Here is a 17,914-nt window from a genome sequence, read left to right on the forward strand (position 1 = left end):
AATTATACTTTGATGGTTCATACACTAGACATGGCTCGGGGGCAGGCATTCTATTTATCACACCTCAGGGTGATAGCATCCTGAAGTCTTACAGGCTCACATTTCCATGCACAAACAACATAGCCAAATATGAGGCCTTGATCACAGGACTCAAGCTAGCCATACAATGGAAGTTACAAGAACTACAAGTATATGGTGACTCCCAACTAGTCATTCGACAAGCAACAGATGAATATCAAACCAAGGATGACAAACTCATGCTGTACAAACATGGTGGACAAATTAAAAACATCATTTACTACTATCACCTTTGAGAAGATACCTAGAGATCAAAATCGAGCTGCTGACGCTATGGCTACTATTCCATCTCTTCTAGATCTTCCGAATAATTCAACACGCTATGAGTTCTTGGTCGAACAACTTTGGATTCCCGCTTATGATATCCCCGAATTCGAGATGATATGTCATCTTGTCAGTTTCAAATCCCCATGGTACGGTGAGTTTTACACCTACCTCCACGATCACACACTTCCTCCTAATCAATCAAATAACCAACGTAAAACCTTCATTCGCCAAACCGCTCGATATACCATTATTGTTGAAACCCTATACCGACGTAGTCTTGATGGTACTCTCCTTCGATGTCTGGAACAGAATGAGATAACAAAGGCCTTGGAAGAGGTACATGAAGGAATTTGTGGAACTCATGCAAGTGGCCCATCACTAGCTAAGAAGATCATACGAGCTGGATACTATTGGCCATCCATGGAAAAAGACTCATACTACTTTGTTAGAAATTGCAAGAAATGCCAAGTTCATGGTGACCTGATACATGCACCAGCACAAGAATTGCAACCAATCACAACACCATGGCCCTTTTGTTAATGTGGACTTGACCTTGTGGGTAAAATCCATCCCTCTTCATCCAACGGCCACAAATTCATTATTACTGGCACCGAATACTTCACAAAGTGGATCGAAGTTGTTCCACTTACCCAAGTCACTGGCAAGTAGATCACCTCATTCATCCTTAATTACATCATCTGCGGGTATGGTGTACCCATGTCTATCATCATAGATAACGAGCTTCCTTTCAAAAATCAGGATGTCTATGAACTCTGTGAGAAATTTCACATCCAACACCGCTTTTCCACTCCCTATTACCCACAAGGCAATGGTCAGGCTGAAGCATCAAACAAGAACATATTGAGAATCCTAAAGAAGACAGTCAATGATGTTGATCGTGATTGGCATGTTCAATTGAATCCAGCACTATGGGCGTATCAAACTAGCATTCGAACCCCTACAGGCACAACTCCCTACTCATTGGTCTATGGTGTTGTTGGTAAACAGATTTGTCACTGCGGTCGTTTACCTGAAATTGACCCTGTTTGCCCAATGAGCAATGAAAAACGTTCCAATAGTTGGAGAGATCGTTCTGTGAAAGACGATCTTCCTCTACATTTGAGAGGGGCAGCTCCCTCGTATGATAGGGGTATTTAGGATTTTGTGTACTTTTAACCTGAAAGTACATAAAGGAGAAAACATAAAACTAAAGAGGAATAAAAATAGAAACCCCAACACTAGACATACGACCATCAATTGAGATTTCCCAACATTAGCAACAAATTACAAAGGGAGTTTATAAGGTAATATGCTTAGCCATGAGATGACGATAAAGAAGAATGACAAATCTCAACATACGGAGAGATAAGCCTTCATGTCTTCATTTGCTTCATTTGATCTTGTAATCACTTCACCATCTATTCCATATGTTGGTATCTTTATCATTGAAACAAGGCATTCATCCGCCAATATCCTTTGTTCGAGGAGACACCCATTGTGATCACATCAACTAGAATCCTTTACTGTCATATTGCATATTTGTGAATCCTCTCTGACAAATTTGGCCATCATATCACATTCTCCATGTCATTCACACTTCCTTGGAGTTATAGAGCCTTTCTCATTCTACAATCATTTCATTTCATTGTTTGAGATGATGTCTTTTCCTTTGAGATACTTGAATAAATAGTTCATGCTCACTGTCTAATCCAAGCTTCCAAAATCACATGCATATCCATCAAGATGAACATATCATTTGTTTTATGCTTCTCATTTGAATGTGTGTTTACCACAAAGATGGTCGGTTCAATAAAATTTTGACAAAATTAAATACATTAGGTTTTGATGAATGACCATCCCACTGCTCTAGGCTTTCTGTACTTTGTAAACATGACATGCTATCAAACAACACACGACATTGGCTATACTTCCACCATTTGTAATAGCTACAACTACAACATCTGACACCTCTATCCTTTATGCTTTGCTGAGTACCGTGACTGAATTTGTGCATATCTTACTATCATTGCATTCTAGGAAACACATTTCTTTGAGGCGTTCAGCTAAGGAGTTCAGACATCTTGTCTATGCTCGACCATTTTGCATACATGTCTCCTACGACAACTGCGGGTATAAAATCTGAAGAAAAATCCGTTTATCACAACTTTAATTTGAAGACGATAGCAAAGGTTGAGGATTTTGGCTTTGCAACTACTAATTGCATTGCACTGAAAGTTTCTAATGCAATTCAACGAATCCACCTTGTGTAGATTCAACAATCATTGAATACCATTAAGTTACATTTCTTTTAAAGCTTTTTGTCAAACAGTTAGCATGCCTATATGCAATAATGACATTTCATGAAACATCTCTTTTTGAGGCGATCTATCAAACAGTTAATCATGCCTTGTTAATGCTTCTACTTTATCATTGGCAGGGAGGATGCTGGATAGTTACGAAAGTCTCTTCAATATATGCCATGAGACCACGTTCCTTTGAGAAATTCTATCAAACAATTGACATGCGTGGGCATGTGCGTCCACCTTTTTCATGAATTAGAACACCATTGAAGAACTCTGTCAAACACTACCCCTGCTGGAATCAACATCTACTATAGTCCACAGGAATTGTCACATTTATATGCCATGAGACCACGTTTCTATGAGGGATTTTGCTAAACTTTGATATGCACTGCCTGCACCATTTACATGAGACCACGTTACCTTGAGGAATTTCTATCAAATAGTTAACATGTGTGCCATTTATGGTATACTTTGAGGAATTTTGCCAAACAGTTAACATGCATGCCATGCGTGGTATACGTGAGACCATGTTATTTTGAGGAATTCTGACCACCAGTTAAAAAAAAAAGTTTCCATGTGTTATTCAAACTCCCACGCTACCTTCAAACCAGCCCAAACAGTTCACATGCGTTGTCTTGACTTCCATATTTGCAAGGTTGAAGTGCAATATTGTGCAATTAAATTTTGCTTTCCTGAAGATCAATATATTGCTGGTAGTTGTGAAAACATTTTCAACAACTCCATTGCGTGCATGAACTGCAATTTTGACAGCCATATGATGACATCTCTGTGAGGCACTATGTCAAATGGTTTGCAGCTTGTCTATGCCTTCCATATTTCACACACCTTCTTCAATTCATTTTGAATGCTCATAACCTTGTTTGCAGTCTTCCTTTACTTTTCTCTTCTTTTTTTTAAAATTCTTTCTTTGATAAAACCTATAAGAGGTTAAGAATGCTAAAAAACTTAGCATTTCTAACCTTCTTGATAAAGTGGGGCCTGCAAGGTTAAGAAATGAGGTTAGAAATGCTCAATTTTTTAGCATTCCTAACCTTTTTGTGATAGATTAGAAATATGGGTTAGAAATGCTCAAAAAGTGAGCATTTCTAACCTTCTTGACAAAAAGGTTAAGAAAGCTCACTTTTTGAGCATTTCTAACCTTCTGGTTCAACAAGCTATCCTTTACACATTGGAGACCATTTTTTGCTAAGAATGAATCAAGAAAGAATGCCACCAATGACTGAAGACTATTTTCTTATCACAAATGTCGAAACATAATGAAATAATTTAAAATATTAAATTATCATTTGAGAAATAATTTAAATATTTTAAATATAATGCTTTGGCTGGAGAAAAATGGCATAACTTTCAAACGGTAGGGAATTAGGTCTCAAAATTTGAAACACGTGTCAATGGTAGGGAAATAGATCCACACAATTATTTACACCTCATGATGAAGCCTTAAATAAGATGTTTTAATCATTTGGGAGCAACAAACACCAAAAATTGAAAGTTTAAAATATGACAAAGTATGAACTGGGTTCAGCTGAAAGTTGGCCACACGATATACAATGATGTTTAGATCCCGACTGTCAAGTGATTTCCCTCAATTTGTGATAATTTTCAAAATTCTTCCATTTTTCATATTTTGACTAGTAAGGACCTTGGATTGCGTGTTCACTGTTTACGCATAAACACCTACTGGATCTTTACTCGATACTGAGACCAATTCAAAGTTCAACTTTTATGTAGGCCAAATATGAGGGCAACAAGTGCAGATGCTATTTTACTTATTGAGGTTGAGATACCATCACTACGGGTTTCCTTGCACAATCTCATCGATGATGAAGCATACAGAGTATCTCGTCTTCAAGACTTAGAGCTACTTGATGAGAAACGACAAGTTGCATACAATCACCTCAAATCCTATCAGCAATGCATGAGCAGAAGCTATAATCATCGAGTTCAACCTTGTACATTTGAGGTAGGAGAGAATCCTCGTAACCAACCAAATCAAGAACATCAGGGAAAGTTTGAATCGAACTGGTTGGGTCCATATGTTATCACTATTGTATTTGGGTCTAGGGCATATCAGTTGGCTACTTCTGAAGGACAACCGCTAGAGGATCCAATCAACCGCATGCACCTCAAAAGGTTTTATACATAAGCTGCATAGAGCATTAGGCTCCCATACATACCGGAAAAATACCAAAAACATTCAGATAAATGTCCTAAAGAAAATACAAAATAAATCAAAATAGTAAAGAAAAATCATGCATCCAAACAATGAACAACCACTCCGGTGGCACCTTGGGTAAGTGCGATGGTGAAAACCTGGCAAATAAGTGCCACTCATAAAGGCTATGGCTCCATTGTCTTTCAGACTTGTTGCGATCATCCACTACATTCACTCATCCATCCGTCCAAACCATGGCTCGTTATTGATCTGCAATTAAGGATAGTACTTCATGCATCTTGTATCCCGCTTTTTCAGAGTCATGCCTAAAACTGGGGGTAAAACCCTTAATCTAGTTTGATGGAAGTGGATACTACATTGTTTTGTGATTCACTGAGTTCTTCATTCAAAACTGTCTCACAAAATACCAAAAACATTCAAAAACAATCACAAAATACCAAAAACATTCAAAACTATCTCACAAAATCCAAAAACATGATAAAACATCAAGACAAACAAAAACATGGCAACACACTATACATACGTTTTTTTCAAAACAGATACCAAACAAAACATTGTGAAATACTCCAACGATGACCACTTATCACATCAACCAAGCAATCAACATTAAACACACAAACTATCTTAACAGGGATAAATCTTTCCTCACCAAAACAAAGACAAGATGACATTTTCTTTGACAAGAAAATTTTGTTTAAGCTATCAAGTACTTGGTCGACTTGTAGGTTATTCATTCATTTATATATATTAGGTTCCTACGCTACTCCGGGATATCCACAAGTGATTAGAGTGGCTAGGATGGTTCCTAAGCATTGTTTGTGTATCTTCTGTGAATTGTTCTGATGAAATTCTAGGGCATGTACTAATGGTGTCTACGTGGGAAGTTCACTAAGCTACATGATCATATGCAAAATACAGTCATAGATCACTATGGCTTGCTGACTACAACGTATACCTCAACTATATGAGCATGAACCATTATCGCGGGTCCATATTCTTTATTCTTTATATATGTTGTTTGCTTACAGGTACAATACTCCATCTTTGGTTCCTACTGCCTCATCCAAGCTCGATAATGGTTTTATCTATTACTACGGTATGAACTTGTCTCAGGATATGATCGGCAAAAGATCAAGGAGGACGTTCCAAGTCATGCATGAAAGGAGATAATCCTTGTCTGTTCTGCAAGCAATACTCAGGTCAACTTGATCCATTATATCAAATTGCTTGTATTAACTTCCTATATGAAAATCCATGAAAGAAATACTCAGGTCATCTTGAATCATTATGTCAAGTTGCTTGTATTTTCTTACAACATTTTAAAGCTCAATGATGAAAATAAAGCACTATGGATCGTCATTCCATCTGATCTGTATATATTGCATTCTGTTGCATTCCATCCTTCCATACATTCATAATAGATGCATATCATGCATACATAGTAATGACAATGTATACTCTATTTTCCTCTTCTTCCATAGGAATGCGTCATAGTTCCTCCATTTCTTCTATCTAACATTGAACCCCACTCTCACCCTCCCCATCTTGGTAATCAACATCACATACCCTACATCATCTCCCATCAACCCAATCAAGCCAATTACTCTGTCTACACAGACACATCGACTCACACACACCTAGACTCTCAACAGATACTCTGATCAAGTATCTTCAAATCTCAATAAGTAATCGATTATGGCAAACCTAGACTACAACAGACATTTATCATAATGACCTAGTCTCAACGGGGCTACTATGATTCACCACAACCACCCATCACACACACACACTATCAATTGATCAACCAATCAAACACAATCATAACCGACAATTACATCAATTGTCTAAGTCTCAACGAGTATTTTGCTTCAAGTACCTTGACTTCATCAGGCAATTACATCAATTGTCTAAGTCACCATTAGGTCACTTTGATTCACTTACTCAGACTTTATCCTATCCAAGTGAACAACTGACATCAACTGTCATCCTTTGACTCGACCGGGGCAATTAAACCGATTGCACCAGATTGTCCAACCAATTTTGATCAATTGTATCGCATCAATCAAAAGAAAACACCACATTTGCACCGTATATTTTTCCTAACCTACGAGTACTCATTGGCTTGCCATTTCTCTGTATTCACTCTGTTTTCTTCCATTCTTTCACCGTTATTGCTAATTTCTTTTATTCTACCTCCCCTCCACTTCTCGTTCTTTTTCAAGAGATCGCCCGATTTTTCAAAAAAATTCAGCCCATCTCTCGAGGGGGCATACCACCCACTAAATTAACATTTATGGGGCATATTTCTTCGCACCTATTTTTCTTTCTTTGAAATAACACGATAAAATCACACTGTCTCAAAGAGGGGCAAATGTAGTCACATAAATCTATCCACTTAATTAAATGAATATTTAGTATTTATTTAATTATTTAACCATCAATCAATAATTAATTAAATTAATATTTAATTAATTCATCTTAACCCTCTTCTCCTATTAATTAAATAAATTATTCAATTTATTTGATTTAATTCACTTAACCAAATTCAAACCATTAATTAAACAAATAAATCATATTTGTTTAATTAAATCTTCTCTCACATTTAAATAAATTAATATTTATTTAAAACCCCCAAAATTCCATCTCTCACATTTAAATAAATTAACATTTATTTAAATCACCTTTATCCTCCACCCACTTGCATTTTCCTACAAATGCAAGTTGCACAACTATTTTAAATAAATAAATTATCTATTTAAAATCCTATTTATCCTCACCCAATTGAAACCTTTAATGGTTTCCCTTAAAGTCTTCAAACTTAATGGCTTCCTTCTAGAGTCTTCTCAAGCCTTTAATGGTTTCCTTTAAAGTCTTCAAACTTAATGGCTTCCTTGTAGAGTCTTCTTAAGCCTTTAAAAGGTTTCCCTTAAAGTCTTCAAGCATTTAATGCTTTATCTTCCTTTTTCTCATTTAAATAAATTAATATTTATTTGAAATGCAAATTACACCATTTAATTGAAATAAATGATTTTATTTTAATTGAAAATCTTAAAATTCCCCCCATTTGCATTCTCCTACAAAATCCACTTGCATGCCTAAATCTCTTCTAGATTCTTCTAACTCCTTCTAATTAGCCTAATCCATCCCCTAAATATTGTAACATTCCTAAGCAACTTGGAGTCACTTCTCAAAGCCCTCAAAGTCTTCAATAACCATTAAAGGCTTTATGTCTTCAAATGGTTAACCTCTAAAGTCTTCCAAACCATTAAAGGCTCTTACATAGCCATTTATGGTTAACTCACCTTTTACCTTTGGTTGTAGACTTTCCTCTAACTTAACCATCCTTTTGACTCATGGGTCTCTTCAAAGCATTTATTTCTTTGACTAAGGTAACCATTTAACCCTTGCACATTCATTTATCCCTTGGATAAAAGGAATATCCATTAACCTAACCCTAACCCAACCCCCTAGGGTAACCATCATGTCCCCTCAAGCATTTAATACTCCTTATCTCTCCTCTCAAGCCTCCTCATGGTGACACTTGTCAACATGGGATTGGGTTGAAAGTCTCACATGGATTGACTATCTTTCAATCCTAACCCTTATTAAGATTGCTCAATCTTAACCCTTCATTTCCCCATTTCTTCTATAAATAGAACCCTTCTCCTCAAGCAAAGAAGGAAGCATTATAGTATTGTTGTTATACTGGTATTAGCATAGAGCTTTTTCATAGCATCACTATCTACACTTGCATAGCCTTTGCTTATCATATTCAACCATCTTGAATCTCCATATGACATCCATGACTAGTGCTAAAAGTTGAGAGCTACACTCATGTGGAACTTGAAGAGGAGAGGAACAAGGGAGGAGCAACTATGAGCATCTTGATTAGAATTTGGAGGAGTATAGTTTATCTATTATATGTTTGTATGCTTTCTATTTCATGCTTAATATCTCTCTTGATATGCCTGTTTAGGATAATCTTTTCTTGCTAACGCTAACGTTTGTTTCTTGTGCTCTTGTGTGTGTTTCCATCAAACAGATTTTCTAATCCTTTTTGCAGAGCATCAATACACACACACACACACACACACATATATATGTATATATGTATATGTATATATATATATGTTTGTGTGTGTGTGTATATATACATATATATACATACATACATACATACATATATACACACCTATACATACATATACATATGAATTAGTGATAACACTGAGAGGGGGGGGGGGGGGGTGAATCAGTGATAACAGTAAACTGAAATTTTCACCAATCTAAACAATACTTCACTAAACAATTCATAACACATAACGGTAGCTAATCTAACAATCACTTAATGCAGATTTACCAAAACATTACCGGTAGCAAGTTTAGTGTTCATCATAAAGTAAAGACATCAAATACATAATCCATCACAACATGAACACAAGGATTTTTCATGTGGAAACCCAAATGGGAAAAACCACGGTGGGAATTGGTACCCACAAAATTTGCACTCTTTTGAAATGCGCCCTGTTAGGAGCCTAGCCTGGTTAGGAGTTGTACAACAATGCCCGGTTAAGAGAAGACCCTATTAGGAGTCACCCGATCAAGGGATTTTATAATTTAGCTCTCTTAGGAGCTTTACCCTATAAGGAGTAACGTTGCTGGAGGATTTAAACTCAAATTATTGAGCTACCCGGTTAAGGGATTTATACAATCAGGCCTGTTAGAACCTACCCGATTAAGGGATTTTTGTGTTGCTGCAACTGTTAGGAAACAATAGATAAAATGATCTGATCAATGCACTTCTTGCTAATACAGATCCTCTTCAACTTCAATCTGCTCCACTCATGCAGACATATCAAATTGGTTCGACACACACACTTCTCTGATCAATGACACGATAAACCTTCTCAAACTCGACCTAAATACATTTTATAATTAGTCAGTTACAAAACCCTAATCTATAATGAATCTACAACATAGATCATATCAAATCATTATAAATTATTACAGATCATTACAACAAATTACAAGATAATTACAGTCATTGAATGATCATAACTCATCGCCGCACATCGATCTGATAAGATGTCAAACCCTTATCACATTCTACTAATCACTTCACTGCTTTCCAACAAATTTGATCCTTGAATGCACCAAAATAAAATCTTATCTTTTCACAAGGATTCTGGCATGCCATCATCAACTTATGAACATGAAAAGAATCACTGTCAAACCATAAAACATCACCAGTCAAAAGATCTTGATATCGGTTCTAAAATCCTAGTTGTTTAAACAACAGTCAAATACAAACATGACTTACGATTCTCCAAACATGATGTGGTTCATGTCATAGACTCATTATGATGTCATAAGCACACATTCCAAATCACAATACCTAACTTAACATGGATCACAACCACAATCATCTCCTTCTCTATTCTTGCTTTCTGGTTCACTACATTACCGGTTAGACTTAACCAATAGACTTAGATGACATACCAAGCATAAAAAAACATGGACAAATATGGTTGCCATCAATGACAACACAAATAACTGATCATATCATAAATATATCATCACCAATAGTCCTTTACCAATACACCATCATCTCCATCAGTTATGCAAATATGCCAACAATATCCCCCTTTGGCATTGATGGCAACACCAAAAATTGCAATATCAAAAACTCATCATAAAACCTATTATGTTTGTTGTACATCACTGTCCGGTCATCTGTTCTTCTCCTTTTCTTTGTATTGATCTTCTCATATTTTTTTCTCCCCATGACTGTTACATTTCTTCTCCCCCTTTGACAGCAATGCCAAAGGTACAAAGGCATCTTTTGTCATCATCTCAGTTGCTCCCCCTGAGGAGTAGCCCACTTCTCATCAATCCACAATGAAAGATATTCAATGAGTCCACTAGATTGATGCTTCCACATCTTCTTAGTTGATCTTGGGTAGGGGTAGAACCCCTAACTTACCTCTGAGATATTCAAAGGTAGCCTTAGGCAATGGCTTTGTGAATATATCTTCCAACTGTTGTTTACTTGATACATGCTCCAATCTCACTTTCTTTTCTTGAACTCTTTCTCTTGAAAAGTGATACTTTAATTCAATATGTTTAGTCCTTGCATGCAGTATCGGGTTCTTAGAATGTTTATAGCACTAGTGTTATCACAATGTATGATCATCGGTTCTAAAATATCTCTCTTGAAACCTTCCAAGATCACATGCCTCATCCATATAGCATGTGTACAATTCATTGACGCAACTACATATTCCACTTTAGTTGTAGACTGAGAAATACAAGTTTGTTTCTTACTGGTCCACGCTACTAGTCTACCACCTAGAAAGAATGTGCCACCGGTTGTGCTCTTCCGGTCATCCACATTCCCTACCCAATCAAGATCAGTGATACCTGCAAAGAAAAAATTCCTCTGTATGGATACCATAATCCATAATCAATTGTCCCTCTAAGATATCTAAATATCCTCTTTACCGTTGTCAAACTCTTTAGGGCTCTTCTAAAATCTTACTACTAATCCAACTGCATGGGCAATATCCGGTCTACTATGAACAACATAATGCAATTTACCAATCATGGACCTGTATTCCTTTTCATCCATAGAGGGTGAATCATCCTCTTTTGACAATCTATAGCCGATAACCATAGGTGTTCCAACCGGTTTATAGTCTTCCATTCCAAAGGTCTTTAACACTTCCTTCACATACTTGGACTAACAGATAAAAATTCCACCTTTCAGCTATTGGACCTGCAACCCAATGAATTTTTTTATCTCGCCTATAAGAGACATCTCAAATTCTTTCTTCATCTCATCTGCAAAAGTCATACTCATATCATCATTTCCACCAAATATGATATCATCAACAAATACTTCTACAATCAACATCTTGTCTCCTTCAGTCTTCAAATAAATATTGATGTCCCTGTTGGTTCTCTGAAATACTATCTTTATCAGATGTGCATGAAGTCTTTCAAACCACGCCCTTGGTGCTTGCTTCAATCCATATAATGCCTTATGCAGTTTGCATACCATATCCTTATCTTTTGTCAATGCAAACCCATCCAGTTGTTCAATGTACACCTCTTCTTCAAGAATACCATTCAAAAATGTTGACTTTACATCCATTTGATAAACTTTAAAACCTTTAAATGCTGCAAATACAAGTAGAATTCTAACTCCTTCAAGCCTAGGAACCGGTGCAAAGGTCTCTCCATAGCCTTCACCTTCTTCTTGTGCATACCCCTTGCATACTAGTCTTGCTTTGTTTCTAACAACTTCGCCATCTTCATTCAACTTATTTCTAAATACCCACTTTGTTCCAATTACACTTTTATCATCGGGTCTAGGAACAAGTGACCAAGTGTTGTTTTTCTCAATCTGATCAAGTTCTTCATTCATTACATTTAACCAATCATCATCCTTAAGAGCTTCTCTAATTGACTTCAGTTCAACTGTAGAAATCAGACAAGAGCTTTCTCTGATTTTCCTTCTAGTCTATACTCCAGCATTCTTGTCACCTATGATCTGGTCATCAGAATGACTTAACCTTACATATCTAGGTATTACCTGTTCTGGTGCAACAACATCCTCTTGATCTTCATCTTCTTCATCTACCAGCTGAGCATCTTCATCTACACTGTCCTACTCAACATTTTTCTGCACATCTGATTCAATAAATACACATTTTTGTTCATCATCTACTAGATCACATTTGCTAGTATAATCAGTTTTATCAGGAAACTCATCAACTTTAACATTCACACTCTCCACAATCTTCTTTGTCCTTTTATTGTAACACTTGAAAGCTTTGCTCTTTGTGGAGTAGCCAATAAATGTTCCTTCATCACTCTTAGCATCAAATTTACTAGTATAATATCTATTTTTCTAAAACACTTCCTGCCAAAAAATTTGAAGTAACTAACATTAGGAGTTTTACCATACCATAGCTCATAAGGTGTTTTATCATTACCTTTCTTCACCAGTACCCGGTTCAATGTGTAAACAACAATACTGACCGCTTCTTCAAAAACATCTTAGGTACATCTCCCTATATCAACATAGTCTGAGATGCTTCAACAATAGTCCGATTTCTCCTTTCTGCAATACCATTCTGTTGTGGTGTCCTTAGAGAAGATGCCTGCCTCTTTATTCCATTTTCATCACAATATCTCACAAACTCATCTAATGTAAACTCTCCACCCCGGTTAGATCTCAAGCACTTAAGATTCTTATTGGTTTCCTTTTCATCTAAGGCCTTGAATGCCTTGAACTTGCTGAAGGCATCTAATTTTTCCTTCAGAAAAGTAACCCACATCATCCTTGAAAAATCATCAGTAAACAACATGAAATACCTATTAGCATTAAAAATTCTAGTCCTCATAGGACCACATAAGTGAGTGTGCACCAAATCAATAACATGCTCAGAAGAAAAATATTTGCTCTTAAAAGAACTAGTATGTTAGTATTAATGGGTGACTGAGAGGGGTGGTGAATCAGTCAAAACGGTTTATACACAATTCAAACTTTCAAACTAACCGATCTACAACTATCTTTCCTAATGAACTTAAACATTGCATTAATCATGAAAGCAAAGAACATCAAAGGAAAGATATTTGCATGCACAAATAAGCATCACATAACACTACCAATTATACATGGAAACCCTCGGTTAGAGGGAAAAAACCATGGTAGGGATAACCCACAATCTCTTTTACTGTAGTGAAAAAGAGTGCCTTGTTAAGAGCTTACAACCAATTCTTTTTGAGAACATCACCTTGTTAGAAGTGACTGGTATGCAGTTAAGAATACCTTAGAACCTATTAAAGTTCATGTTGCTAGAGTATTTTACAACTTCATATCTGAAGTGACTCGGTTAAGAGATTTTACATAAAGAGTAGGTTAAGGTTCACCCTGTTAAGGGATTTACAATGCTGCAATTGTTAGAAGGCAACAAAGATGATTGACATGTCTAATGACACTACCTCTATCTCATAGATCCTCTTTGCATGCTCTATTCTTTTGTTCGGTGTCGGCTTCACCGATTCAAACCTCTGTCTTCTGCACTCTCCCATTTATTCAGCCTTCTGCATTCACACAAATCTTTTTCACATTTGACAACACCATAATCAGAATGAATGATGTGAATATATTATCCTTTAGTTCTGGCACCAAATTTCTCTCGAAAAATCAAATTCAAATTTTTTTTATCACACCTCAAATTGCTCTCCAAAAATCATTCTAGGAATATCGGTCAAGACAACCATTCATAAGGAAAAGCTCGCTAGTTGAAAAGGGAAGATTGTCGATTCAACTGGATGTTTCTAAGTCTGTCGGTTGAGCCTCTTGTATTGCCGGTTGCCACCTATGTACTAGTCCAATTCTACCTAACCGATTACCTCATGTATACCAGTCTACTCATTGCTTAGCCAATTAACCCCTATACACCGGTCTACTAACTGCTTAGCCGGTTAACCCCTGTATACTGGTCTACTCATTGCTTAGCCGGTTAACCCTTGTATACTGGTCTACTCACTGCCGATAGGAATAAGGACTACTGTTCTTCACCGGTTATTCTTTACTCCTTTACCGATGGACTATAGAGACTTAGAAGTTGATGTTGCTAAGAATGACAACCATTTCACTGGTCATACAAAATGCATCATAATTCCAACAAACTCCCCATTTGGCATTGGTGGCAAACATTACATAAAAGGTTTAAAGACTTGGCTGCAAAATAGTCATGTATGTGTCAGTTCTAACCCATATTTCATCTACCTCATGTATATATACAAACTCCCCCTTTTGACATCAATGACAAATAATATACAAAAGAATTCATGAGAATAAAGCAAAAATGTCTTTGAATTTTTTCTTAGCAGCTTGCAAAGTAGATTCCCATGAAGGCTTCACCTGTTTCATGGTGTTGAATTTTCCTTGCAAAATTGTAAAAAAATCCTCCATATCATCTAATATCTTACAGTCAAGTGAACTTATGAGGCTTTATGCTTCTTTGACATTCCTTTGCATGAAATTAATGATCGGTGCAAGGTAGCATTGTAGCTCTAACAGATTAAGAACTTGTTTATCCTCTTCCTCTTTTAGCTTTTTTATTTCATGAGTTAGCCGTTTCACCTTTCCACTAAAGGTCGCTGTAGAGCTTGTAAGAGGATCAAAAGAACCTATCAGATCTTGGATTTCCCTTTGAGTCTAAGCTCTTCTATCTTCAATATATTTGATTAAATCAGTGAAGCTTGATGATTTGACCAATAATTTACCAACTTTCTATAGTATATATTTGACCTCTTCAATGCTTGTGGAGAGAGTAACTTTGCCAACTGATATTTGTTCCATTCGTTTTTCACATCTCCTTGTTTCATACCGTCTAACTGCAACCTTCTCCAGATCGGTTGCCTCTGAACCAATTGCTTTGACAAGAGTGTCCTACTGATCAATGATGGGTGCATTGTCATCAATAGCAATGTCAGGAATGAGATCAGACAGAATTGAGAATTCTTGCCTTCTTTTTCTTTGCTCTAATTTTTTCCTTTTCAGCTTGAACTCTCAATTTTTCAGAACTTTCATTAATTGTTTAGGAGTGATCTTCTTTATGTCGATTAAAGAGTCTTCCTCTTCTCCCTCCTCTGTTTCTTCTCCCTTTTCTTCAGCCTTAACCTCAAAGCTGGCTGCAGTGTTGAGTTTAACTTTCTTCTTTTCACTCTCCTTTTCTAAATCTAACTTCCTCTTTACCAAAGGAGTGTCCACAACTATTTTCTTACTTTCTACTTCCTTTTCTTTTGTTTCCTTCTTGACATCTTCCTTCTTTTCTGCTTGCTTCTTTTCCTCTTCCTCCATTGCACCTTTTCCTAACAAAAGAGGTTCATTGTCAATAGGATTTATTGTTACCGAAGTTCTATGAGGTTTATCTTCATAAGGTATATCTTCAATTATGACTTCATCTTCATCGAGATGCTTAATTTGAGTGGTTCCCTTTACATGTGAAACATCAATATCAATAGGTTCAATGGTTGATTTGTGTTCAACCGGTTTCTCTACATCCTTTGTCAGATTAGGAATATCTGACACAAAATTACTGATGATATCATCAACTGTAAAAACATCAAATTCATCGGTGTTACCTTTTTCTTTTCCTTTGCTCTTTTCATGAGCAACTATATCTTGTCCTTGTTTTACTTCTTTTTCTATTTCTTACTCAGCTTCCTTTTGCTAGCTCAAAATTGTTTTCCATAAGGCAACACCCTCATCATACACACCTTGGACATCTCCTATGCCCACTCTCCCTATCTTGTTCCTTATTTTGAAGAGTTGAACACATGCTTATGCCACTATTGAAGCTTGATTGAAATCAAAATTATGTTGCACTTCCATGATTGATTTTATCCTGTGCTCTTTTTAAATTGCGAGGGTTGTTTTGCATCTCCCTTCAATTTGATTTTGCAAGTCTGATGGAATTATTCCATATAGTTCACTGGGAGTTCTGCAAAGCTTATGCAAGTTCCAGATAAGTGCTTCTTCAATTTTTCTTTTGTCCTCCTCATTGCAGAGGGGATATTTTCTCCCAACACCAGATAGACCTCCATACTCTTTGATCCCATGGACCAATTCATCAACAGTTGGAGCTATATTTCTACCACTTCTTCTAACTTCTTTTATTTCCATATCAGATTGGGTGTTAGTGTTATCACACTCCTTTTCATCCTTCTTGGGCTTTTTTTAAGCCTTTGTGTCAACTATCCCTTCACTCTTTTTCTTTCTTGCATATGCCACTCCTACCAGTCCACCTTTACCTGGGGAAGATGCAGGAGTATATGAGTCCTTTTCTTTTGTGTATGCTGCCGACTTGCTCGATGCAGTACCCTTGGGTTTTGCCTTCGACATTTTCTTCTTTTGTCCTGTTTGTTCTTCATCTTTGTTTGATTTGGCCCCTATTGTTTACTTGTACTGGTGGAAGTAGTGGCACCGGATGCTTCGCCTCCTTAATTTTTGTCTAGGGTATCAATCATTTTCCTTACTCTCTTTTGTATTATAGGCTCCTTAAGTTCCCTTTTTATTTTGGAGCTTGCCTCCTCACAAGTTCCAAATATCTTTTCTTTTTTGTCTATCGGTTTAGACAGTAACATGTTTGCATATACTTTAGTAATGTCTGCCCCGACCTCATAACCCATAGCAGGTACCCAAAAGGTTCTAGGTTGAACCGCTTGGATAATGCAATAGTCAGTGTCAACAAGAAAATAAATGGTGTCCTTGTACTTCTGAACTATACCGATTGGGATTCTCTCTCTTTTGTGCATTCTAGTTTGGAATTATTTAAAATAACCCCACATTGTAATCTCTAATCATTTCACCTATCTGAACCCTGATAGGTTTATCTTCAGACCATACTACATTGCCCTTACCAGGAAATATATTTTGCACATAGAAGAATATACATACCAGTAATGAACCATACTTGAATGATTGCTTCTTGTCCTTCTTAATTTGATGCATGTTCACCAGGAATTGACTTCTGATCATCTCATAGTATCGTATGTAGGATCCTCCTTCATGATTCGATAAGCTGTATGGATAGCAACACTCAACACACTGTTCATGTGACTTGATTGATAGACCCTATAACCCAGCACTGCAGAAGCAAACCTCACTTCTACATCCTCAATGTGAGTGATTGTCATTTCTCTCTTGCCATATCAAGATTGATTTGATTGAGTGACTTCAGTGGATGATATTGTTCTTAGGGTTAGTGCTTCACCGGTTGCGCTAAACCTTGTTACTCTTTAAATCACATCCTTTATGATTTTGATCAGTGCTTCAGCTTCTAGCCATAGAAATTGATCATGCACTCTGCTTAACACATACCTGATCCAATCAACATGAAATTGATCAGGAAAATCAACAACATTTGACAAACCCTTGGTCTTTAGATGCAAATGTTCTGCCTTCAACAGATCATGATCACATAACCCTTTGAATTCATTTCGAATGAATTTATCTCCAAGCTTGCAATGGATGAATGAGCAAATATCT

General features: G+C 36.6%; 1 protein-coding gene across 1 annotated transcript in view; it reads right to left on the reverse strand.

Annotated features, from left to right (window-relative positions):
• Window positions 1-17,914, reverse strand: part of LOC131855872 (uncharacterized) — a 118,310-nt gene that overhangs the window by 50,411 nt on the left and 49,985 nt on the right. The window contains exon 6 of the mRNA XM_059211861.1: window positions 12,440-12,514. Coding sequence (XP_059067844.1) covers window positions 12,440-12,514 — 75 coding nt within the window. The remainder of the gene's footprint in view (window positions 1-12,439; window positions 12,515-17,914) is intronic.

The sequence above is a fragment of the Cryptomeria japonica genome, chromosome 9 (assembly GCF_030272615.1).
Source record: "Cryptomeria japonica chromosome 9, Sugi_1.0, whole genome shotgun sequence".
In the NCBI taxonomy this organism is placed as follows: domain Eukaryota; kingdom Viridiplantae; phylum Streptophyta; class Pinopsida; order Cupressales; family Cupressaceae; genus Cryptomeria; species Cryptomeria japonica.